The sequence below is a fragment of the Pseudophryne corroboree genome, chromosome 9, assembly GCF_028390025.1.
Source record: "Pseudophryne corroboree isolate aPseCor3 chromosome 9, aPseCor3.hap2, whole genome shotgun sequence".
NCBI classification, from domain to species: domain Eukaryota; kingdom Metazoa; phylum Chordata; class Amphibia; order Anura; family Myobatrachidae; genus Pseudophryne; species Pseudophryne corroboree.
This window is the reverse complement of record NC_086452.1, coordinates 482271714-482286165: the sequence shown is the minus strand read 5'-3', so window position 1 is coordinate 482286165 and position 14452 is coordinate 482271714. Positions and strand designations below refer to the sequence as shown.

General features: G+C 51.4%; 1 protein-coding gene across 1 annotated transcript in view; it reads left to right on the top strand.

The window, feature by feature from the left end:
- Positions 1-14452, top strand: part of IARS1 (isoleucyl-tRNA synthetase 1) — a 513623-nt gene that overhangs the window by 15069 nt on the left and 484102 nt on the right. The window contains exon 2 of the mRNA XM_063941580.1: positions 13487-13643. Coding sequence (XP_063797650.1) covers positions 13487-13643 — 157 coding nt within the window. The remainder of the gene's footprint in view (positions 1-13486; positions 13644-14452) is intronic.

The window sequence follows — 14452 nt, the reverse complement described above, 5'->3', positions numbered from 1 at the left end:
ACTGACACACACTACGCTACTGCCCAGGAAGAGCTATTTCTATCTCACTGACACACACTCCGCTACTGCCCAGGAAGAGCTATTTCTCTCTCTCACTGACACACACTCCGCTACTGCCCAGGAAGAGCTATTTCTCTCTCTCACTGACATACACTACGCTACTGCCCAGGAAGAGCTATTTCTCTCTCACTGACACACACTCCGCTACTGCCCAAGAAGAGCTATTTCTCTCTCACTGACACACACTCCGCTACTGCCCAGGAAGAGCTATTTCTCTCTCACTGACACACACTCCGCTACTGCCCAGGAAGAGCTATTTCTCTCTCACTGACACACACTCCGCTACTGCCCAGGAAGAGCTATTTCTCTCACTGACACACACTCTGCTACTGCCCAGGAAGAGCTATTTCTCTCTCACTGACACACACTACGCTACTGCCCAGGAAGAGCTATTTCTCCCTCTCACTGACACACACTCCGCTACTGCCCAGGAAGAGCTATTTCTCTCTCACTGACACACACTACGCTACTGCCCAGGAAGAGCTATTTCTCTCTCTCACCGACACACACTCCGCTACTGCCCAGGAAGAGCTATTTCTCTCACTGACACACACTCCGCTACTGCCCAGGAAGAGCTATTTCTCTCTCTCACTGACACACACTACGCTACTGCCCAGGAAGAGCTATTTCTCCCTCTCACTGACACACACTCCGCTACTGCCCAGGAAGAGCTATTTCTCTCTCACTGACACACACTACGCTACTGCCCAGGAAGAGCTATTTCTCTCTCTCACCGACACACACTCCGCTACTGCCCAGGAAGAGCTATTTCTGCTGCAGGGTACACTGGGCTCCAGAAGGAATAACATCGGGGTGTAGAGTAGGATCTTGATCCGAGGCACCTACAGGCTCAAAGCTTTGACTGTTCCCAGGAAGCACAGCACCGCCTCCTCTATAACCCCGCCTCCATGCACAGAAGCTCAGCTTGTAAGTCGGTGCCATGCAGTAAGCAGGCATACAACAGGGGGGCTGCTCCTGCAGCCCTAAAGAAAAAGCTATTTCAGAAGGAAAGAAGACTTCAAGGGCTGAAGCAGTGTTAGATGTCAGACATCTCCTGCTGCAGCTCCATTACTTCCCCAGCGGCGCTGTACACTCCCGCACCCTGGTTGCCGGGTAATTACAGCGGAGGCTCCGGTGTTCTTCTAGTCAGTCACACACATTCGCCGCTGTCCTCCCGGATCGCGTGGCCGCATACAGGGGGAGGTAAGGGGGTCTCTTTGGCCCATTGTTATCGCAATCCAGTGCAGCCGGTGGGAGGCGGGCTGTGCGCGCTGGCGTGGACACTGTAAGGGGCAGCCGCTCCACTAGCCACCAGGGCACTGGGCACATGTCAGTTTTCTTCATAAAACCGTTTGTTTGACAGCCCGCAGCGCCTGGTGGGGATGCCAGCACGGGGTATAAAGCCAGACCAGCCCCAGGGAGTGAGCTGCATATCTCTCCCTCACTCCCTGTCAGCCGCCATCACACAGAGCTGCGCTGTTCCTGGGACTGCTGGGGCAAATCCTCCTCTGTAAAGCCGCCTGATCGCCAGCGCTGTGACTTTTACAGGACACAAGTATTCTACCTGTCAAGGGACAGTGTTATTTAAGAAACATTGCATTTAGTCAGTTATTTAGTACATGTACCCTGTATTTGCTGTGTTTTGTTATATCTATCTAGCTAGCTATGCTGAATGTTACTTTGTATTGCTAGTCCAGTGCAGTCTTATTGTGTTACGTAACTTCTGCATTGTACGTTGTGACTTTCTGTGTGTGTGTGCATGTAGCTGCTGAGTGGCTTCCATTTCATGTGTTTAGCTCAGCCTGCTACTCCTATATTCTGTAACCTGAAGGGGCTAATTGTCAGGTTTATTAGACTATATAGGTGTTCACAAGATATACTTACATTTTTCTCTGTGATTTCTGGTCACCGTATATCTCTTGAATTCCCGGTTTGTGCTGATACACTACACCGGGAGTTCTTGCTAGATATAGTGCTGCTAATATTGTACTGTGTTGCCTGATATTGAGCTTATCATTATGTCAGCTGCAAGGGGCAATGTAACTGGGGCTTCTCCCACATTGAGTGGTGGTGCCGCTACAGACACATTTGAGGAAAACATGGCAGCATAGAGTTCAGGTTCTGGGGGTGCTTTGCCCTCCAGTGGATTTGTAGCAACGGGGGTCAACAATGACCCGCCCTGGTCTACCTTCTCCACGTTATTAAATACGCTGGTAATTATACTTACGCCCCCTGTGGGACCTTCTATGCCAGTGCAGCAATTTATAGTCCCTACAGTTAATCCGCCATGGGCAGATCAGATCTCTTCACAGTTACAGCACTTGAACCAATCACTGTCTAAAAAGAAGTCTCACTCTCGCCCCACTAAGGCGTCTTCTAAACGGGCCGCTATTTCCTCACAATCCACCGCTGTCCCTGACACCTCCTCTGATGAGGATGGCGCATATACTGACCCCACAGACACTGACTCAGATGTTTCAGATGGAGAAGGACGGTCACAGGTGGATGTCCCTGATTTGATTGAGGCTATCAGGCTGATTCTTCAAGTTTCTGATGAACCCAAGCCTGAGCCTGTGTCTAAAAATCCAGACCGATTTAAACGTAAGAAAGTGGTTTAACAGGTTTAGCCTCATTCTCAACACCTGGCTGATATACGTCAGGAATCCTGGGAAAATCAGGAACAAAGTATAAGAAAATGTTGGCTCACTATCCTCTCTCTGCGGAGCTATGTAAAAATTTGGGAAACTCCTCCATCTGTAGATTCCCATGTTGCAAGATTGGTAGTTTCCTCAGCTCTGCCAGTGACTACCGTCACCTCTCTGAAGGAGAGACGTGTGGAGGGTTGTTTAAAGGCGATTTACACCCTAACGGGCTGTGCATATGCCAACCATTGCAGCGACATGGGCTGTTGAGGCATGGGCTCAGGAGCTGGAGGCGGAGCTTCCTTCTAACGCTTCTGATCATGCTAGACAGTGTCTCTCATATATTACCACGTCTTCTCATTATCTTAAGGAGGCGGCTTCCGATGCCGGGGTGCTGGCGGCCAAGGCTGCGACTACGTCCATCTTAGCTCGACATATTTTTTTGTTGAGATCCTGTTCTGTTGATCTGGATTCTAAGAAAACCCTGGAGGTACTTCCTTTCAAGGGAGACATTCTTTTCGGAGAAGACCTCAATAAGATCGTAGCTGACTTAGCTTCTGCAAAAACAGCTTGCCTACCGAGTACGGCACCTTCTCTCGCTTCTTTCGTCCTCCAGGAAAGGCAAAAGGTCAGGCGTACCCGAAACAAGCTCGTACTTCCAAACCTGCTAAGCCCAGACCCAAGCGGGCATGGTTTGCCCGTCAGCCTGCTTCCAAAACAGACGGGGCGGGCCTCCCTCTGGGGGATCCCAGGGTGGGGACCGACTTCTAGGGTTTACCCAGGAATGGTTGAAGACCACGTCCGATGCCTGGGTACGGGAAGTCGTCACTTGAGGTTACGCCGTATCCTTCAAGAATCGTCCCCCCTCATCGATTTTGCCTGACAGATGTCCCTTCGGATCCGGTGAAGGCAACAACTCTTCATTCAGTGGTACAGTCCCTCCTGGACACAGGAGTAGTAGTACAGGTGCCTCTGGCTCAGAGAGGCAAGGGGTACTTTTTACCGCTGTTTCTAGTCCCAAAACCGTACGGGTCCTCGCGGCCCATTCTCAATCTCAAGTCTTTGAACAAGTAAGTGAGGGTCTCCAAGTTTCGTATGGAAACTCTACGCTCTATTGTCCTGGCCTTGGAGCCTGGGGACTATATGGTCTCCCTGGACATAAAGGATGCCTACCTGCATATTCCTATTGCAATGTCACATCAGCAGTACCTGAGGTTTGCGGTGGGCAACCTTCATTACCAGTTTCGGGCATTACCTTTTGGTTTGGCCACGGCTCCGCTGGTATTCACCAAAGTCATGGCGGTAATGACAGCTGTGCTACGCCGTCAGGGGATCAGGATCCTCCCGTATCTAGATGACTTACTGATTCTGGCAAACTCCCCAGAAATTCTCCTACGTCATTTGGATGTGGCAATCCAGTTTATGTAAACTCGCGGGTGGCTCATCAACTGGAAGAAATCTTCCCTGGTCCCTGCTCAGAGCATGGTACACTTGGGGGCATTGTTGGACACTCTCACAACCAACAGTTGTTCTTGTCTCAGGAGAAGGTCCTGAAACTTCAGAACAAGATTCGATGCTTCCTAAGTCGTCTGCAAGTGTCGATGCATTCGGCAATGCAAGTGCTGGGTCTCATGGTGTCGGCCTTCGACATAGTGGAGTACGCTCAATTCCATTCCCGCCCTCTACAGAAGTTGATTCTGGCCAAGTGGGACGGCCTGCCTCACCGGATCAGGTCTCCAATGATCTCCTCGTCTCCGGAGGTCCGTCTGTCACTGAGCTGGTGGCTTCAGGACCACCAATTGAGCGGGGGTCGTCCCTTCTGGATCTCCAACTGGGTCCTTCTGATGACGGATTCCAGTCTGAGGGGTTGGGGCGCGGTGTTGGAGCAACACTCCCTTCAGGGCCGGTGGACCGAGGAGGAGTCTCTCCTTCCGCTAAACATTCTGGAACTGCGGATGGTGTTCAATGCACTGAACCTGGCCCAGCATTTGATACAGAACAGACCTGTTCAAGTACAATCAGACAATGGCACCACAGTGGCGTACATATATCATCAGGGCGGCACTCCAAGCTGCATGGCGATGATGGAAGTATCAAGGATTCTTCAATGGGCGGAACGCCATCTGCCAGCCATATCGGCAGTGTTCATTCCGGAGGTCCTCAACTAGAAAGCTGACTTTTTTTCAGTCGTCGGGACGTACATCCCGGAGAATGGTGCCTCCATCCAGAAGTATTTCAACTCCTCGTGGACACGTGGGGCCTTCCAGATGTGGATTTGATGGCATCTCGACACAATCACAAGGTTCCGCTCTTCAGAGCAAGGAAAAGGGATCATCAAGCGGCGTTCGTAGACGCACGGGCAATCGCTTGGACCTTTCAGCTACCATATGTGTTCCCTCCGGTGTCACTCCTGCCCAGAGTACTAAGGAAGTTCGAACAAGGTGGAACCCTGCTACTGATCGCTCCGGCGTGGCCCAGACGGCACTGGTTCTCAGATCTACAGGATCTCTCGATAGAGCGTCCCCTTCTACTTCCATAATGACCAGACCTCCTCGTTCAGGGCCCTTGTGTATACCAGGATTTGGCCCTACTGGCTTTGACGGCGTGGCTCTTGAAGCTTCCATCTTGAGGGCCAAGGGTTTTTCTGAGGCGGTCATTCATACCATGTTGAAGGCCCGTAAGCCAGCTTCTGCTCGGATTTACCATAGGGTCTGGAATTCTTACTTTGCTTGGTGCGCATCTAACAATCATGACGCTTACAAGTTTAGTACGGCCAAACTTTTGCCCTTTCTACAACAAGTTCTGGACTTAGGTCTTCGTCTGGCATCCCTCAAGGTTCACATTTCTGACTTGTCGGTTTGGTTTCAGAGAAAGACTGCTACCCTGCCTGATTGATCGATCATACTTTCACTTAGCGGGTGTTACGGATTCAACCTCCTTATGTACCACCAGTGGCCCCTTGGGATTTGTCAGTGGTTCTGGAGGCCTTGCAAGAGTATCTGTTTGAACCTCTTGCGTCTGCAGACCTTAAGTGGCTTTCCCTTAAGGTTTTGTTTTTGCTAGCTATTGCCTCTGCTCGAAGGGTCTCTGACTTAGGGGGACTTACAGGATAAGGCACCTATCTGATTTTTCACCATGACCGGGCAGTTCTTAGAGCGCGCCCTGGTTATTTGCCTAAGGTGGTGTCTTCCTTCCACCTTAACCTGGAGATTGTGGTTCCCTTTAGTTCTCCTGAGTTGTCCTCCAAAGAGCGGTCTTTGTATGTGGTACGTGCTCTCCGTATCTATGTGAAGAGAACTGCCTCCATTAGTAAATCTGATTCTCTCTTTGTACTGTTTGGTTTTCACAAACGTGGCTGGCCTGCTCACAAGCAGACCCTGGCCAGGTGGATCAGAATGGTGATTGTGCATGCTTATGTGAGGGCTGGTCTTCCAGCTCCTGATCACATTAAGGCCCATTCTACTCTGTCGGTTGGACCGTCTTGGGCAGCCCACCGTGGTGCGACCCTTGAACAATTGTGCAAGGCGGCTACGTGGTCCTCAGGGAACACGTTCATAAGGTTCTATGCCTTCGATACTTCCGCTTCCCAGGATGCTTCCTATGGACGCCGGGTTCTTGTGCCCGCTACAGTGCGTCCCCTCCCATAAGGAACTGCTTTAGGACATCCCCGATGTTAATCCTTGTGGAGCCCAGTGTACCCCGCAGCAGAAAACGAGATTTATGGTAAGAACTTAACTTTGTTAAATCTCTTTCTGCGAGGTACACTGGGCTCCACAAGGCGCCCACCCTGACGCACGTAGCTTCTTTGGGTTGGTGTGGCATTAGACGCTGACACCCTTTCCTGTAGTGAGAGTGTGGTGTAATTGGCTTCTAACGATTGTCGTCTCTGTTACCTGCTACTGCATTGCACTGGTTAACGAAACTGAGCTCCTGTGCAGGGAGGCGGGGTTATAGAGGAGGCGGCGCTGTGCATCTTGGAAACAGTCAAAGCTTTGAGCCTGTTGGTGCCTCGGATTAAGATCCTACTCTACACCCTGATGTTTTTCCTTGTGGAGCCCAGTGTACCTCGCAGAAAGTTTAACATAGGTAAGTTCTTACCATAAATCTCGTTTTCTCCCTCTCACTGGCACACACTCCACTACTGCCCAGGAAGAGCTATTTCTCTCTACGTGCCCCGAGTGCTGCATTCTGTAGCTGTCTCCTGTGCTAGTGATTGTAGCAACGTGTCCAGAGTGCTGCATTCTGTAGCTGTCTCCTGTGCTAATGATTGTAGCCACGTGCCCAGAGTGCTGCATTCTGTAGCTGTGTCTCCTGTGCTAATGATTGTAGCCACGTGCCCAGAGTGCTGCATTCTGTAGCTGTGTCTCCTGTGCTAGTGATTGGAGCCACGTGCCCTGAGTGCTGCATTCTGTAGCTGTGTCTCCTGTGCTAGTGATTGTAGCCACGTGCCCTGAGTGCTGCATTCTGTAGCTGTCTCTCCTGTGCTAGTGATTGTAGCCACGTGCCCTGAGTGCTGCATTCTGTAGCTGTGTCTCCTGTGCTAGTGATTGTAGCCACGTGCCCTGAGTGCTGCATTCTGTAGATGTCTCCTGTGCTAGTGATTGTAGCCACGTGTCCTGAGTGCTGCATTCTGTAGATGTCTCCTGTGCTAGTGATTGTAGCCACGTGTCCTGAGTGCTGCATTCTGTAGCTGTGTCTCCTATGCTAGTGATTGTAGCCACGTGTCCTGAGTGCTGCATTCTGTAGATGTCTCCTGTGCTAGTGATTGTAGCCACGTGTCCTGAGTGCTGCATTCTGTAGCTGTCTCCTGTGCTAGTGATTGTAGCCACGTGTCCTGAGTGCTGCATTCTGTAGCTGTCTCTCCTGTGCTAGTGATTGGAGCCACGTGCCCTGAGTGCTGCATTCTGTAGCTGTGTCTCCTGTGCTAGTGATTGGAGCCACGTGCCCTGAGTGCTGCATTCTGTAGATGTCTCCTGTGCTAGTGATTGTAGCCACGTGTCCTGAGTGCTGCATTCTGTAGCTGTCTCTCCTGTGCTAGTGATTGGAGCCACGTGCCCCGAGTGCTGCATTCTGTAGCTGTGTCTCCTGTGCTAGTGATTGAAGCCACGTGCCCCGAGTGCTGCATTCTGTAGCTGTGTCTCCTGTGCTAGTGATTGTAGCCACGTGCCCTGAGTGCTGTGTACTGTAGCTGTGTCTCCTGTGCTAGTGATTGTAGCCACGTGTCCTGAGTGCTGCATTCTGTAGATGTGTCTCCTGTGCTAGTGATTGTAGCCACGTGTCCTGAGTGCTGTGTACTGTAGCTGTGTCTCCTGTGCTAGTGATTTGTAGCCACGTGTCCTGAGTGCTGCATTCTGTAGCTGTCTCCTATGCTAGTGATTGTAGCCACGTGTCCTGAGTGCTGCATTCTGTAGCTGTCTCTCCTGTGCTAGTGATTGGAGCCACGTGCCCTGAGTGCTGCATTCTGTAGCTGTGTCTCCTGTGCTAGTGATTGTAGCCACGTGCCCCGAGTGCTGTGTACTGTATCTGTGTCTCCTGTGCTAGTGATTGGAGCCACGTGTCCTGAGTGCTGTGTACTGTAGCTGTGTCTCCTGTGCTAGTGATTGTAGCCACGTGCCCTGAGTGCTGTGTACTGTAGCTGTGTCTCCTGTGCTAGTGATTGTAGCCACGTGTCCTGAGTGCTGCATTCTGTAGATGTGTCTCCTGTGCTAGTGATTGGAGCCACGTGTCCTGAGTGCTGTGTACTGTAGCTGTGTCTCCTGTGCTAGTGATTTGTAGCCACGTGTCCTGAGTGCTGCATTCTGTAGCTGTCTCCTATGCTAGTGATTGTAGCCACGTGTCCTGAGTGCTGCATTCTGTAGCTGTCTCTCCTGTGCTAGTGATTGGAGCCACGTGCCCTGAGTGCTGCATTCTGTAGCTGTGTCTCCTGTGCTAGTGATTGTAGCCACGTGCCCCGAGTGCTGTGTACTGTATCTGTGTCTCCTGTGCTAGTGATTGGAGCCACGTGTCCTGAGTGCTGTGTACTGTAGCTGTGTCTACTGTGCTAGTGATTGTAGCCACGTGTCCTGAGTGCTGCATTCTGTAGCTGTGTCTCCTGTGCTAGTGATTGTAGCCACGTGTCCTGAGTGCTGCATTCTGTAGCTGTGTCTCCTGTGCTAGTGATTGTAGCCACGTGTCCTGAGTGCTGCATTCTGTAGTTGTCTCCTGTGCAGGTGATTGTAGCCACGTGCCCTGAGTGCTGTGTACTGTAGCTGTGTCTCCTGTGCTAGTGATTGGAGCCACGTGTCCTGAGTGCTGTGTACTGTAGCTGTGTCTCCTGTGCTAGTGATTGTAGCCACGTGCCCTGAGTGCTGTGTACTGTAGCTGTGTCTCCTGTGCTAGTGATTGTAGCCACGTGCCCCGAGTGCTGCTTTCTGTAGCTGTGTCTCCTGTGCTAGTGATTGGAGCCACGTGTCCTGAGTGCTGCATTCTGTAGCTGTCTCCTGTGCTAGTGATTGTAGCCACGTGTCCTGAGTGCTGCATTCTGTAGCTGTCTCCTGTGCTAGTGATTGTAGCCACGTACCCTGAGTGCTGCATTCTGTAGCTGTCTCCTGTGCTAGTGATTGTAGCCACGTGCCCTGAGTGCTGCATTCTGTAGATATCTCCTGTGCTAGTGATTGTAGCCATGTGTCCTGAGTGCTGCATTCTGTAGATATCTCCTGTGCTAGTGATTGTAGCCATGTGTCCTGAGTGCTGCATTCTGTAGCTGTGTCTCCTGTGCTAGTGATTGTAGCCACGTGCCCCGAGTGCTGCATTCTGTAGCTGTGTCTCCTGTGCTAGTGATTGTAGCCACGTGCCCTGAGTGCTGCATTCTGTAGCTGTCTCTCCTGTGCTAGTGATTGGAGCCACGTGTCCTGAGTGCTGCATTCTGTAGCTGTCTCTCCTGTGCTAGTGATTGGAGCCACGTGCCCTGAGTGCTGCATTCTGTAGCTGTGTCTCCTGTGCTAGTGATTGTAGCCACGTGCCCTGAGTGCTGTGTACTGTAGCTGTCTCCTGTGCTAGTGATTGGAGCCACGTGTCCTGAGTGCTGTGTACTGTAGCTGTGTCTCCTGTGCTAGTGATTGGAGCCACGTGCCCCGAGTGCTGCATTCTGTAGCTGTGTCTCCTGTGCTAGTGATTGTAGCCACGTGCCCTGAGTGCTGCATTCTGTAGCTGTCTCTCCTGTGCTAGTGATTGGAGCCACGTGCCCTGAGTGCTGCATTCTGTAGCTGTCTCTCCTGTGCTAGTGATTGTAGCCACGTGCCCCAAGTGCTGCATTCTGTAGCTGTCTCTCCTGTGCTAGTGATTGGAGCCACGTGCCCTGAGTGCTGCATTCTGTAGCGGTCTCTCCTGTGCTAGTGATTGTAGCCACGTCCCCTGAGTGCTGCATTCTGTAGATGTCTCCTGTGCTAGTGATTGTAGCCACGTGTCCTGAGTGCTGCATTCTGTAGCTGTGTCTCCTGTGCTAGTGATTGTAGCCACGTGTCCTGAGTGCTGTGTACTGTAGCTGTGTCTACTGTGCTAGTGATTGTAGCCACGTGTCCTGAGTGCTGCATTCTGTAGCTGTCTCCTGTGCTAGTGATTGTAGCCACGTGTCCTGAGTGCTGCATTCTGTAGCTGTGTCTCCTGTGCTAGTGATTGTAGCCACGTACCCGGCGAGCTGCATTCTGTAGCTGTGTCTCCTATGCTAGTGATTGTAGCCACGTGTCCTGAGTGCTGCATTCTGTAGCTGTCTCTCCTGTGCTAGTGATTGGAGCCACGTGCCCTGAGTGCTGCATTCTGTAGCTGTGTCTCCTGTGCTAGTGATTGTAGCCACGTGCCCTGAGTGCTGTGTACTGTAGCTGTCTCCTGTGCTAGTGATTGGAGCCACGTGTCCTGAGTGCTGTGTACTGTAGCTGTGTCTACTGTGCTAGTGATTGTAGCCACGTGCCCCGAGTGCTGCATTCTGTAGCTGTGTCTCCTGTGCTAGTGATTGTAGCCACGTGCCCTGAGTGCTGCATTCTGTAGCTGTCTCTCCTGTGCTAGTGATTGGAGCCACGTGCCCTGAGTGCTGCATTCTGTAGCTGTCTCTCCTGTGCTAGTGATTGTAGCCACGTGCCCCAAGTGCTGCATTCTGTAGCTGTCTCTCCTGTGCTAGTGATTGGAGCCACGTGCCCTGAGTGCTGCATTCTGTAGCTGTCTCTCCTGTGCTAGTGATTGTAGCCACGTCCCCTGAGTGCTGCATTCTGTAGATGTCTCCTGTGCTAGTGATTGTAGCCACGTGTCCTGAGTGCTGCATTCTGTAGCTGTCTCCTGTGCTAGTGATTGTAGCCACGTGTCCTGAGTGCTGTGTACTGTAGCTGTGTCTACTGTGCTAGTGATTGTAGCCACGTGTCCTGAGTGCTGCATTCTGTAGCTGTCTCCTGTGCTAGTGATTGTAGCCACGTGTCCTGAGTGCTGCATTCTGTAGCTGTGTCTCCTGTGCTAGTGATTGTAGCCACGTACCCGGCGAGCTGCATTCTGTAGCTGTGTCTCCTATGCTAGTGATTGTAGCCACGTGTCCTGAGTGCTGCATTCTGTAGCTGTCTCTCCTGTGCTAGTGATTGGAGCCACGTGCCCTGAGTGCTGCATTCTGTAGCTGTGTCTCCTGTGCTAGTGATTGTAGCCACGTGCCCTGAGTGCTGTGTACTGTAGCTGTCTCCTGTGCTAGTGATTGGAGCCACGTGTCCTGAGTGCTGTGTACTGTAGCTGTGTCTACTGTGCTAGTGATTGTAGCCACGTGCCCCGAGTGCTGCATTCTGTAGCTGTGTCTCCTGTGCTAGTGATTGTAACCACGTGCCCTGAGTGCTGCATTCTGTAGCTGTCTCTCCTGTGCTAGTGATTGTAGCCACGTGCCCTGAGTGCTGCATTCTGTAGCTTTGTCTTCTATGCTAGTGATTGTAGCCACGTGTCCTGAGTGCTGCGTTCTGTAGCTGTCTCTCCTGTGCTAGTGATTGTAGCCACGTGCCCTGAGTGCTGCATTCTGTAGCGGTCTCTCCTGTGCTAGTGATTTGTAGCCACGTACCCCGAGTGCTGCATTCTGTAGATATCTCCTGTGCTAGTGATTGGAGCCACGTACCCCGAGTGCTGCATTCTGTAACTGTCTCTCCTGTGCTAGTGATTGGAGCCACGTGCCCTGAGTGCTGCTTTCTGTAGCTGTCTCTCCTGTGCTAGTGATTGTAGCCACGTGTCCTGATTGCTGCATTCTGTAGCTGTCTCCTGTGCTAGTGATTGTAGCCACGTGTCCTGAGTGCTGCATTCTGTAGCTGTCTCCTGTGCTAGTGATTGTAGCCACGTGCCCTGAGTGCTGCATTCTGTAGCTGTGTCTCCTGTGCTAGTGATTGTAGCCACGTGTCCTGAGTGCTGCATTCTGTAGCTGTCTCCTGTGCTAGTGATTGTAGCCACGTGTCCTTAGTGCTGCATTCTGTAGCTGTCTCCTGTGCTAGTGATTGTAGCCACGTACCCTGAGTGCTGCATTCTGTAGCTGTCTCCTGTGCTAGTGATTGTAGCCACGTGCCCTGAGTGCTGCATTCTGTAGATGTCTCCTGTGCTAGTGATTGTAGCCATGTGTCCTGAGTGCTGCATTCTGTAGCTGTGTCTCCTATGCTAGTGATTGTAGCCACGTGTCCTGAGTGCTGCATTCTGTAGATGTCTCCTGTGCTAGTGATTGTGGCCACGTGTCCTGAGTGCTGCATTCTGTAGCTGTGTCTACTGTGCTAGTGATTGTAGCCACGTGTCCTGAGTGCTGCATTCTGTAGCTGTGTCTCCTGTGCTAGTGATTGTAGCCACGTGTCCTGAGTGCTGCATTCTGTAGCTGTGTCTCCTGTGCTAGTGATTGTAGCCACGTGTCCTGAGTGCTGCATTCTGTAGCTGTCTCCTGTGCTAGTGATTGTAGCCACGTGCCCTGAGTGCTTTGTACTGTAGCTGTGTCTCCTGTGCTTGTGATTGTAGCCACGTGTCCTGAGTGCTGTGTACTGTAGCTGTGTCTCCTGTGCTGGTGATTGGAGCCACGTGTCCCGAGTGCTGCATTCTGTAGATATCTCTTATGCTAGTGATTGTAGCCACGTACCCGGAGTGCTGTGTACTGTAGCTGTGTCTCCTGTGCTAGTGATTGTAGCCACGTGTCCTGAGTGCTGCATTCTGTAGCTGTGTCTCCTGTGCTAGTGATTGTAGCCACGTGTCCTGAGTGCTGCATTCTGTAGCTGTCTCCTGTGCTAGTGATTGTAGCCACGTGCCCTGAGTGCTTTGTACTGTAGCTGTGTCTCCTGTGCTTGTGATTGTAGCCACGTGTCCTGAGTGCTGTGTACTGTAGCTGTGTCTCCTGTGCTGGTGATTGGAGCCACGTGTCCCGAGTGCTGCATTCTGTAGATATCTCTTGTGCTAGTGATTGTAGCCACGTACCCGGAGTGCTGTGTTCTGTAGCTGTGTCTCCTGTGCTAGTGATTGTAGCCACGTACCCGGAGTGCTGTGTTCTGTAGCTGTGTCTCCTGTGCTAGTGATTGTAGCCACGTGTCCTGAGTGCTGTGTACTGTAGCTGTGTCTCCTGTGCTAGTAATTGGAGCCACGTGTCCCGAGTGCTGCATTCTGTAGATATCTCTTGTGCTAGTGATTGTAGCCACGTACCCGGAGTGCTGTGTACTGTAGCTGTGTCTCCTGTGCTAGTGATTGTAGCCACGTGCCCTGAGTGCTGCATTCTGTAGCTGTGTCGTGTCTCCTGTGCTAGTATTTACACTATGCTCACTTATCTACAGATATACTTTCTACGATGGACCACCTTTTGCCACTGGGCTTCCTCACTATGGGCACATTCTGGCCGGCACCATTAAGGATATTGTCACCCGATTTGCTCACCAGAGTGGATATTATGTGGAGCGACGGTTTGGGTGGGACTGTCACGGATTGCCAGTGGTAAGTTTTCTTCATTATTCTGTTTTACATTGTGTTACATGTGGCAGAAGGAGTTTCCCGGATGTCGTGCGTGCAATAATAGCACAATAATAGCTACAGATTGTGCTGTCATGCTGGCTCCGTTACAATAACAGACTGGAAGCTTTAAAAGGAGGGCGATGCTTGAAATCATTGTTCTTCCTCTGTTAACCATGGTTACCTGCAAGGAAACACGTTTAGTCATCATTGCTTTGCACAAAAGGTTTTTCACAGGCTAATATATTGTTGCTAGTAAGATTGCACCTAAATCAACCTTTTATCGGATCATCAAGAACTTCAAGGAGAGAGGTTCAGTAGTTGTGAAGAAGGCTTTAGGGTGCCCTAGAACATCCAGCAAGTGACAGGATCTGGGCACCACCAGTGCAGCACTCTCATTCACACCTGCCTGCTGCACGCACAGTGAGGATGGCCTCGTATCGAGAAGGGCCGCAGAGAAGCCACTTCCCTCCAGGAGCAACATCGGTGACAGACTGATATTCTGTACCAGGTCCAGGGATTGGCCTGCTGAGGACGGGGGTAAAGTCATTTTCTCTGATGAATTCTCCTTCACATTGTCTGGGGCATCTGGAAAAACGCATGTCCGGAGAAGGAAAGGTGAGCGCTACTCTAGGGTCAGTCACATGATCAGATCCCAGAATATGGTGGTTTTGCGATTGTTTGATATAAAATGTTATTTTGGTGACGTGACGGTCGTACTCCCTTGCTAGGGTGTAAATAGTGTGGACATAACCCCAGGGGGCAGGAGGTTATCACTGAGGGCATTTCCCCAG